Genomic DNA, 12,340 nt, shown 5'->3' with positions numbered 1-12,340 from the left:
ATGGGTACTTGTGTAGAATAAGAACCGTGCTATCGGAATTTTCTGGGCAGTTTACATAAAATATTCATTGTGTTCTTGTCAAAATCATATTTTCTTACATATGAATTCAATTTAGTTATTAATTTAAAGATTCTGTGTGTATAACCTTAAGACATCCAGTGGTGAGGTTCCAATAATATCACATCAGCCAAAAAAATAAATAAAATAAAATAAAAAATTAAGCAAAAAAAATTTGTTTGCTACTGTCGGTTTATTATTAAAGTAAAAATATTTATCTTGATTTGAAGAAAAATAGCATAAAAATCATAAATGAAAATAAAAATTTTTTGTTTGCTATCAGTTGTTTGTTATCCAAAAAATATTCATGAAACTTATTTTACAAGGAGTATTTTCTTGATTTTAATTTTCTTAAACTTTTGTAAAAATTGTCCAATAATTACTCACAACAATAGGAATATTGCTTTCATCTTTTAATTTTTCATTAAATTACCTTCATAACAAATATTTTTCACTAACAAAAAAAAAAAAAAAAATTGTCAATGTTTGTGGAAAAAAAAAAACAAAAAAAACTTTTATTTCTAAATTTTTTAGATGAGGATTGATTATTCATATTTTTCAAACTACTGTTCTCATCTTGAGTGTTATTTTCACAATGTTTCGGTCATCGTAACCGAAAACCACCTTCAGACATATCTTGTCGAACTCAGGAATCTGCTCAGAATTTTGAATGGAGGGTGCATATTTATATCGAGATATATGCAAAATATCGCAATTGTTAACACACCCACTCGGGTAGCCGATGCTGAAGAATAATTTGTAAGTTTTCTAGATCATTTTCTAACAATATGCCCTAAACTCTAATCCTCCATTCCAACTGATTGTCTCAAATAAACAAAACCCAAAATATCCCTTGCCATCAACACTGTATTGATGCTCGATATTGGAACATGTTTAAAAATAATGTTTACTATAGCATCCAACTTAACTGATAGATTGTGTCATTGCCATAGGCAGCTAAATACTCTAAAAAAATTCGAACAGAAATCGAAGAGCCAACCTCCATACATCTCTGAATGTGCTGCTTTCATTGCTCACAGCAACCGTTACTTCAATTGCTGTAAATGTAATAGATGTTTTGAAACTAAAGTTGACTTTAGGACTGCCAGCAATAACTGCCAAAAGATTATAGAAAATTCTTGAGAAATGCTCAGTCCAAATGTAAAGTACAAGAACAGAGGCTTAGTTTCCATGAGTTTTGACAAATAAGCAAGGTCCCGAACAGATGCGTGTCCTTTATCATCAACGGGCCTGAGGTGATTTTGTCAGCATTTGATAAAGACAAATTTTTTGCCAAGAACTTTGCATCAAACTCAACCCTATGCAATCAGAGTGACCTACCTCCCGAATTTTATCTCAAGACTGTAAATAATCTGAATGACATCCACAAAAAAGGCTCAGCCGTTTTGGAGTCATTAGGGAACAAACTCATATACACAGTGCTTTTTATATATAAGTAGAGATATTTATATTTAGTAAACAGTTCAGGTTATTATATGCAGGTTTTGGGGTCAGATGGAAAGTGAACGCCAAAATTAGTTAAACTTTTGGCTCTAATGTTATTTTTACTGATAATTTTGAACGAGTTGTAAAAAAGGTTTAGATCAGATCAGAGGAACCAATTTCAAATCTGCATTTAGTTTGGCTCTCAGATCAACCAATTAACTGTGATGCTGTAACATACAGACAACTCTGTGTGTGTGCACATGCACTTTAAGGTGCTTATCCCATTTATCATCCAATCTGTCAACTTTGTGTCGGCAACTTCCATCAGGTTACATAAGCAGTGGAAGATGCGAAACTTAGGACTGCCACATGATAAATTCAAAATGTGGCGTTCCCTAACCTTCTTCATAATAATAGCTTTCTATTTAAAACCCCATTAACATGGAGAGAGGGAAGGAATTTAATCTTGAAGTCATTTTTGGTTTAAAAAAAATCTTTTCTTGATTTTACGAATTTCACACTTTCATTGAAACTTATCTTCTGACAGCCAATTGGATAATAACTTCAGCATCTTCTGGCTGCTTATGTAACCTGCCAATGTAAAGGTGCCAGAGATTGGGTCATAAACTGGATAAATACTATTTTATATATATATATATATATATATATATATATATATTTTAAATCAGGAGAAGTAAAAAATATCTTCAAGTCCAATGCAATGGCATGTGCCATTACTTGCAAGATTTTATTTTGTTATTAAATATCCTCTCTGTAACAATTTCTAAAAAATATTAGGTTGAGAAAGGTCTTGCAGGAATTTTAATTTTGATTTCAAATGATGTATTTTAAATAAGTTTTCGTTATAATATCTTCACTTCATGTCATTTTAAAGAGCGTTTTTCGCTCTACTTAATCGCGTAAATTACAATCGTTTTAAAACAATTATGTCTTTTTAGAACGCTCAATACAAGATGAAAAAAAAAGCAAATTCGCACAATTTTCTTATTCAATTCAAGCAAAGCTGAAAAGCTGATGAAACAACTCACGATATCAGTGAAGCATTTGGCCCAGGAACCACTAGACGCTCAGCACAATGATAATTTTGTGGTGGCAACGAGCGTCTTGAAGATGATGAGCCTAGTGGTCAGCCATTGGATGTTGACAATGATCAATTAAGAGTCTTCGTCGCAGCCAATCCATGCACACCTGTTCAAGAACTTGCTTCCGAATTAGACATAACATACGATTTCCAACCATTTGAGAGATTGGAAAGATGACAAAAAACTTGATAAATGGGTTCCTCATGAATTGAACGACAACCAAAAGAAACGCCATTATGAAGCGTCATCTTCCCTTCTTTTACACAACAAGAACAATCCATTTCTCGACTGGGTTGTGATGAGAAGTTTTTTTTTTTTTTACGACAACCGGCAATGCTCAGCTCAATGGTTAGTTGCCGATGAAGCTCCACAACACTTCCCAAAGCCAGAGTTACACCAAAAGAAGGTCCCGCTGATCGTTTGGTGGTCTGCAACCAGTCTCATCCATTAGTTTGTTTTTTTTAATGCAGACAAAACCATTACAGTAGTGAAGTATTCTCAACAAATGGATGATATGAATTAGAAACGCTGACAACACCCAGCATTAGTCAACAGAAAAGACCCAATTCTTCTCCATGACAATGCCTGACTGCACATTGCCTAACTTACGCTGAAAAAGTTGAACGAGTTGGGCTACGAAATTGTCTCATCCACCATACTCTCCAGACCTCTCACCTACCAACTACTACTTTTTCAAGTATCTTGACAACTTTCTGCTTGAGAAATGCTTAAAAAAAAAAACAAAGTGATATCAAAAACGCCTTCAGTGACTTCATCACCACCAGAACGCAAGATTTTTACATTACTGGTATAAATACACTCGTTTTGTATTAGCAAAAATGTGTTCATTCTGATGGTGCTTGTTTTGATCAATAAATTTTTGTTTGAGTCAAGATACATTTATCTGAATTTAAAAGTTAAAAACTGCAAGAACTTGTCAACCTGATAACAGCATATACGACAACATATCACTGTTACGCAATGCAAGATAATTATAAAAGTACATTATGTGGAGTTGCTTTTCATTCTTCAAAACTAAAATGAATATTTGTAAGCATGTGCTGGGTTCCATGTTTTAATGGTGCATATGAATGGCAGATGTTGCATGTAATAAATACTGATTAAAGGAAATGGGATGTGTGTGCAGAGAATTGAAAATATTTCTGGTTGGAGTTCAGCCATCTAAGATTATTTTTTAATCATTTGAGATAAAATGAGCATCTCATTCAACAGGGAATTATGCTGCAAACCAACCTATTTGAGAAAAGGATTATCTGCAGATAAGCCCCTTTGCATGGACACTGCCTAGTTGTTATATCCAATGGATATCTTGAGTAGTTAGCTTCTGGGTGGTTAAATGGTGACCACTGACAAAGGCTGGAATCTGGTTAGGGGTGAAAAAATTCCGGGGGATGGAGAGATGGTGAAAGCTGGATTGGGGGGGGGGGGGGTAGTCATTTGGAGTTGGACGTTCAAAGAAGCAGTTTTTTTTTTTTCTAAGGGTTAGTAGTCAGTTAGACCGATGTACCTCTCTTGGCTAAGGAATTGTATTGCTGGAACTTATATTTCTGTCTGGTCAGAGAAAAAACTCATTTTGCAGGTCTACTATTCAACCTAGCAAAACGAGTACCATATTAGCCTCTAAAAAATAAACCTTTGTTAATCATTCTTAAACTAGAGTTGCCATTTTTGTTTGAATACTTACCTAATTTGCTGTTGAAAAGTTGTAAGACAAGGGGTCGACGGGTGACGATGCCAGATCCTCGAGGTAGGAAATCTCTGATAAAAAAGAAAATCAAGCAAATATTAAAATCTTGCAAGTTGAAAAGTTTAATAACAAAAACGTGTAGATTTACAAAACTCAAAATACAAGAGAGAAAAAAAATGTAGATTTTCAATAATGAAACATGAAAAAATAATCCTTTCCTGTGTGTGTGTGTGTGTGTGTGTGTGTGTATATATATATATATATATATATATATATATATATTACAAAATAAGTTTATACCCGAGAGCTCTTAACGATAGACATTGTCCCTTTTATAAGTGCTATCTGCATTTTGCCATACATGGTCTTCCAGACATAGCATCCGAATTTTTAAGATTTTTTTTTTTTTTTTCTTTCATTAGGTCAATTGTTCCTACAACAAACAACCGGTATAATGTTTATATCTTTCAGAGATCATATCATTTTTATATCATTCCTGAAGTCCTGATATTTTATCTTTTCCTGTTCAACTTAATAGGCTATAATCATTTGGAATGAATGAGCACAGTCTTTTCAGGTTTGTTTTATATAGCAATGTCTAGTTTGATAGCCTTGTCTTTTATATAAATGTGTGTGCGTGTATTTTAGGCAGTATAACTCTGCCAACATTTTAAACATAATTTACTTTTAAATTTTTTTTTTAATTCTTAATTTACTACACAGTTCACACATCACGTCCTGCAAACGAAGTCTCATCACTACAGCATTCATTAAAAAAGCCATATATTAGCAGACCATTTGACAAACTTAGCAGATATAAACAAACACACACACACAAAAAAAAAACATAAAAAACACACATACACAGAAGCATTCCATGTTGTTCAAAAACATTTATCTTACATATAACATGTAAAACCTCATTCAGGGAAGAACAAAAATATTTGTAAACAATTGTTTTCTTATATATTATTTAATTGGAATTCATTATTGAGATGAGTATTATTTATTGATTTTATTTATTGTGGACTATTATTCTCATCTTTTTTAGTTGTAGTTTTATGCCGTTTCGGCCAACTATTCCTCCGTCTTCGTCAGCTGGTAACCACGACAGGATAGGAACTACCCAAAGCCGGCCAGAGAACTTACTTGGCTAAAACATGGTGAGACGACAACAACTATGGAAGGCAGTAATTGTTGTGGATACAGTTAGGAGATTCGGAGTTCCTATCCCTTTGCAGTTACCCCCTGACGAAGGCCAGAGGAATAGTTGGTCGAAACGTTGTGAAACAACTAAAAGATGAGGATAATAGTCTGCAATAAATAAAATTGTTTTCTTCTCATCAACATATTTTCTTGATATACAAATTATCATTTTCATGATGCTGTTTCCTTCATGTGTAGAAACTCAAATTATGCTGAAAAAATTGAAAGGTATCGCTTCTCTTTTATATACTTTTCATTATTCACATAATTTCTTTCAAAAGAAATACTTGCTAAAGCCTATTTTTGCATATGAATATTCATATTAAAGCTATACCATGTATGTTAAGAGCTTTTTAATTATTTAATTAATTGGAATTCATAATTGAGATGAGTATTATTTATTAATTTATTGCAGTCTATTATCCTTATCTTTTTTAGTTGTTCCACAATGTTTCGACCAACTATTCCTCTGACCTTCATCAGGTGATAACCGCGACGGGATAGGAACTCCAAATCTAACTTCATCCTCAGCAATTACTGCCTTCCATAGTTGTCGTCTCACCACATTTTGGCCAAGTAAGCCTCTGGCTGGCTTTGGGTAGGATTGAAACTGCTATCTTCAGACAATGCTCACCTGAAATCATATTCAACTATCCACTGCGCCACGGGCCCCAAAGGGCAGAATAGTTGGCCGAAACATCATGAAACAAAAGCTAAAAAAAGATGAGGATTATAGTCCACGATAAATAAATTAGCTTTTTTAATGGTTTGTACACTTGAGCTATAATAAATCTTAATGATAATGAAAAAGAAATTTATGTAGTTATTTCTCCTCCCCCCCCTCTCTCGTATATATCCTACACACATGTATATATTAGGTTGGTGCAAAAATAATGCCGTTTTTTTATGTTCAACTATATATATAAAAATTACATTATTTTTGCATCAACCTAATATATAACTGCCCTAATATGCTTCCAAACAAATCCATTTCAAGTATTTAGGGGAATTGAGAAAGCAAATCTATTTCCATTTTCTTTGTTATATATATATATATATTTTCTTTTCCTTTTCTTTATAAAAACATTCCAGTTTTTTTTTTTGGGGGGGGGGTTCTGTTGCTTTTTTTGATTTCACTTATATGAATATTCATGCAAAAGATTTCAGGAAGAAGAAATGAGAATACCTTTTCCCCCATCATTTATATGGAACCTGCCTAATTATGATGAAAAAATTGCATTCCACTGTTTTTTTCACTTATTCTACCTATCTTCTTGCTTCCTCAACTTAAAAAGATTTTGTTGCAGAAAAGTATCGACTTTCTCTCTCTAAAATATTACTTTTCCCGTGTCCAGAGCTGGGACAGTTTTTGACATTCCACAAGCTCACACTTAAAAAGGAAAAAGAGAGTCAGATTGGAATGGGGACAAAAATGGATGGTCACATTTAATGCTGCTAAGACTAAACTTGTTTCCTTCAATAATTACAAGAAACCTTCTCTACCACCGATAGCAATGGCCAAAGATCCATTAACTGCAAGTACATATTTTAAACTCCTCGGCCTAACGTTCACAGAAAACATGAGCTGAAACAATTACATTGAGAGTATTACCAGGACTGCTGCAAAGAAGGTAGTTCTCTCTACCGTGCTAGAAAGCTACTAATGCCCAAAAGTATCCTGTACCTCTATAAGGCCACCATTCGCCCATGTATGGAGTAGTATTGTCATATTTGGGTTGGTGCATCTGCCACTAGTCTCTCACTCCTAGAAAAGGTTCAAAAGAGAGCCATCAATCTGATAGGTCCTGAACTGTCATCTAGGCTTCAGCCTCTGTCCCATCGACGAAATGTTGCATCCCTCTCCCTGTTCTACAAGTACTTTAACGGTGAATGTTCTGACGAACTGCAAGCACTTGTGCCCCCTCGACATAAATACCCCCGACAAACCCAACGAGCAGCTAAATCCCACCCCTTTACATTAGCGATCCCTAGATGTAAGAGAGGCTTCTACTAGTTTCTCCCCCAGAACCGCTATATTTTGGAATTCCCTTCCGGGTATCTGCTTCCCCAACAGTACTGACATGCAGAAGTTCAAGTGTAACGTGAACCGACATCTTGCTGCCCAACTCCCCGCACAGTACCCCTGATGCTTATGTCTCTGATACTAGCCCCCTACATCAAAGTGGCAATGTGTCTTGTTTGGGGGGGAACATGTAAAAAGAAAAAAAAAAAAAAAGATTGAAAGTAGGAGTAAAAAGTTCAGGACAGAAATGGAGATGGATGACCAGCCGTGGTGTTCTGTAATTGAATCAAAGCAACAGAAGCCCCCCCCCCTTCCCATTAATATATATCTCCGCTCTCCATCTTCCTTTCCATCTTGGTTGATTGGCAAATGGAGAAGATCATTTAGGATTGAGCAATTCAAAATTCATTTATTACTACCAGTTGACTTCTCTTTCAAGATAGCAATCGGATTCCCTCTTTTATATGTAAATGACTTTCAAAGTATATACATCCAGGAAAGAGTCGGCTCATTGCTTCACGAGTCCCAGTTAATGGACATTCGTGAACTACTAAAATAACTTTTTTTAGAACTGAATTCCATATCATAAGCTTTACCCATTCATTGTTCAATTCACCGATCCATGAAAATGCCAGTTATATTGAAACACTATAAATTTAATATAAAAATTGAAACACTATGAATTTAATTTTTAAAAAATGATGTTGGACAGATTTTGATAAGTTGACCTAAACTGCATTTAAGCTGATGAATCAAACTGTTTTGTATTAACCAATTTTTATTTGTTATTATTGTACGATGTCATTGGCAATAAACATAATTCAAAAAAAATAAACACTTAATCTGGTTCAGTAGTTGGCTAATATGGCATGCTGGAGAGGAGATGAGAGGACTCGACTGACAGACTTGTAAAAATCTTCAGTGCAAGAAATAACAATGACTGGTGGTCAAAAGATTTGAATTCACTTGCCAAGTCACCTTTAGCTCTAAAGTGTGGTACTTAATCCCTAGGTCAGCATCAATTACTATGAGAAAGACGAGTGTTTAAATCCTATATTATGTCAAATTAATAGACATATATAGTAAGCTTAGTCATATAGTGTTCAACAGCAGTGATCAGAATGTTGCATTAGACAAAATCCTTGTTTTTTTTTTGTTTTTTTTTGTTTTTTTGGGGAGGGGTATCTTAAAATATTTATTTTTACCTACAGACATCAATATTTCATGCTTATGAAATCATATATATATATATATATATATATATAAAATTCCAGGTTAATATTGTTCAGAGGTGAAACGGAAACGTCCAATGAATTTAATGAGGTTTATAGTAAAGTGCTCAATACCAAGGTAGGGCTAGATATACATTTTATTTATTTTTACATAAATATTTAGATATTGCTACGCATTCATGGGTATGTTTCAGTCAACTAGTCAAAAAAAACTAGAGACTTCATCAAGCAATGTTGTTTTTACAAAAAAATAAATTCTTTACATTTTATAAAAGTAACATTGCCTGATGAAGTCTACTTTTTTATAACTAGTTAACTGATACATACTCATGAATATGTAGCGACACCTAAACATGAATAAAAACCTAGACATGAATAAAAACTGCATGTGTACGTATATAAGACTAACAGGGCAACTCGGCATTGCTTGGGACCGGTGTAAGCTATTTCTGTTAAAACTTCTTTCTTCTCTAAATCCGATTGCTATCTTAAAAAAGAAGTCAACTGGTAGTAATAAATGAATTTTGAATTGCTCAATCCTAAATGATCTTCTCCATTTACCAATCAACCAAGATGGAAAGGAAGATGGAGAGTGGAGATATATATTAATGGGGGGGGGGCTTCTGTTGCTTTGATTCAGAACACCACGGCTGGTCATCTATCCAAAACTTCTCTCTCGCTTTATCCATCTATTTTTCTCTCCTCAACCTATTCCTCTCCAGCAAGAGATCCACAGCTATAGGAGCAGAAAATACCTAAATTTAAATGTTTACGCATACTGAATTATTATGGAACCCAACTGCCCAGACAATTTTCTTATTGATCAGAACTGGTTAAATCTTTTTAATTAAATGTATTTAAATTGCTTGCGCATACAATTTCAAAATTGAAACAAATTGTGAGTAACTTTATTAATGGAATCAGAAGCAATTATAATTGCATTAGGAATTTTACCCTCATTATTTAAAGCAATGATAACGAATTAAAAAAAATAAGCATTTAAACAAATCAAGGGGTTTTTTTTTTTTGGTTTTGTTTTTTTACTGCAACTTAAAATCAGGAAGATTCTAAATTTTCAAATTTCCTAAAAACTATTAGGAATAGTTTCCCAAAACAATTAGGAATAAAGTTGACCGTTTTGTATTTCTTAATGAAAATGTAAACATTTTTAAGGAATGCAATTAACAGAATTGATATCAACATGCAAATGTTCTTTTCCTCTTCACCTTTTGTCTCCATCATGTTGCAATTCAATGATGGACAGAAAAGGTTGCTGTTATTTTTTCTAACAATTAAAGCCATCAAACATCCTTGTTTACTAGAGAAACTTTGTCACATCTTTGAAAACATTTTATAAGTTGAATTTGGAAATTTTAGAAAATCGAATGTTATATGAATTTTTATTAAATGAAAATAATTTATTTTTCAGAGACAACTTATTGATAGAAGAATTATTATTTGGCTTTCTAAATTCTAGAATTAAACTTACAAAATGTTTTCAAAAGTGTGAATAGGTTTTCCTATTCAAAATTCATGCCAACCACATCAACACAGATGGGTTCAGATTTCACAACAACCGTCAACTAAGACATATCTTTTTTCTCTCCATGAGATTGATCTCTCAGATTAATACCAGCAGCAAAATTAAGGGAGGAAAACAATAAAAAACAAGTTTGTTTGTTTTTTTACGAGTAAGTTGTTTTTTACAATAAAAATCTCAGAAAAAAAAACAAAAAACAATTCTATTTCAGTTTTCTAAATTTTCAAATTATCTCCTTTTACTGATCTAATTTGACAGGAACTGCTAGAATCAATCTTGACTAAAATATTATTTTTACTGCAAATTAAAACTCGAATTATAAATAATATACAAATTATTGTGTTGATATACACATATACAATAGAAAAGCACATGACTTTTTGATCACAATAACATTTATTTTACTTTTATTTCATTTGAAAAATCTTCTATGATATAAAAGGCAGTTATTTTTTTAATTTTCTTATCAGTTTATTTAAGCTGGGGATGGAGCATCCTCCCAGATGCCAAACATTCACCCACTGATTCCAATCAAGAGATCTTTTTAAGATTCTAACTGCTACTTTACATGCAATTGTTTGAATCTTTTGCACTTGGTTCACAAAGTACATTTGCCAGGTAGATTTTGAAATTCTTTTTCATGGGTCTAGTTCCTCCTATAATTACTGGAATGATAGAGATCTTCCAAAGATTTCGGTTTCTATTCATGCCATACATAAGACTTCGGTATTTTGTTATATTTTCCTTATCAGCTCTGTTTTCTAGGTACATATAGCTGTAGAGATTACATCGTCATAGTGGATGGTGTTTGTGCCTGTTCTTTCTGGTAAAAGTTCTCGGGATTTGCAGCTGCATTCGATATTCAATTTTTTTTTTTACAGATAGTTCAGTGGAGATATTTACATACTCCATTGTGTCGCATTATATAGTAGCCCCACCCCCACCCCCCAGCAGAACCTTACAAATGTAAAGTGCCTTTCGAGTTAAAATGGCTCAAATTTTGTGCATATTAAAAAAGAATTCATGCCTTGGATTTTTATAAAACTTTCTAAAAAGTTGTAATTAACTAATTTCTAAAAAATTTTGTTTGTCTATACCTCGCAATAACTCTTAGGTGTGTCCCAGAGGCTCTTTTAGGGCTAATAAAAACACTCCATTTTTGGGATTATTTTACTATATTTATCTAAAATTTTCTGTGTATGTTTATTTAGCAGTTTTGCATGGTGCTGAACTCAAATTTAAATATGTTATAAGGCCTTAGGGACTTTTGGCACTAATGGTTGGTGGAGGGGGGGGGCAAATGATGGACCTAGTTATTTCTTTTTTTGCATGGAGCAGAACTTAAATTTACATATGTTAAGGCCTAAAACTGCACCGTTTGTTCATTTTCACCAAGATTTGACATCTCCTGGATACTTGTGGCTAAAGGGAGGGGGATGGGTATGCTAAACTTAGTTTTTTATGCCTCATTCACTGTGCACTCACGGGGGACCATGCATGCTTCACTTGTTTTTTTTTGTTTTTTTTATAAAATGTAAATCAATTCCAGAACTAAAGAATAAGTTTGCATGTTTTTTGTGCCATTAATGTAGATTAGGAAAACAAACATCGATTAACTAATAATAATATATAGATATGAGAAGATTGATTGGAATTTAAAAAATCTGAATGGGAAGGGACCAGAAAAATTTGTTTATTTTTCGATGCACAAAACGATTCTTTTGTTTTTTGTTTGTTTAAAACAATATTTGCATAGCTGATAGTAATGATATTTAACTTCCAACTACTAGTAAGACTAAAATCTATGGATCACCCCACAGTGTATTTTTATGTTTGTGAAAATAGATACATATAATACAAAGTTTTAAGGTAATCTGAAAATTAAGAAAAGAACTCTACAGAGGCAATATTCTTTCCACTAATTGTTATGCATATACGATTAGTTTCATATTGTGCAGTTTCAATTCATGCTAGTATCAGCAAAATTATAGCTGTGCTATAACAATTATTTTGCTAAAATCTTTC

The 12,340-nt window shown here is 33.1% G+C and overlaps 1 protein-coding gene across 1 annotated transcript in view; it reads right to left on the bottom strand.

Moving 5' to 3' along the window:
• LOC145247921 (dynamin-1-like) overlaps positions 1 to 12,340 on the bottom strand; it is a 372,083-nt gene that overhangs the window by 131,589 nt on the left and 228,154 nt on the right. Inside the window, 1 exon segment of the mRNA XM_080109558.1 lies at positions 4,312 to 4,385. Coding sequence (XP_079965684.1) covers positions 4,312 to 4,385 — 74 coding nt within the window.

The sequence above is a fragment of the Euprymna scolopes genome, chromosome 26 (genome assembly GCF_053919585.1).
Source record: "Euprymna scolopes isolate OS-2025 chromosome 26, ASM5391958v1, whole genome shotgun sequence".
Taxonomy (NCBI): Eukaryota; Metazoa; Mollusca; class Cephalopoda; order Sepiida; family Sepiolidae; genus Euprymna; species Euprymna scolopes.
The sequence above is the reverse complement of the archived record's forward strand: the minus strand, read 5'-3'. Positions and strand labels throughout refer to the sequence as shown.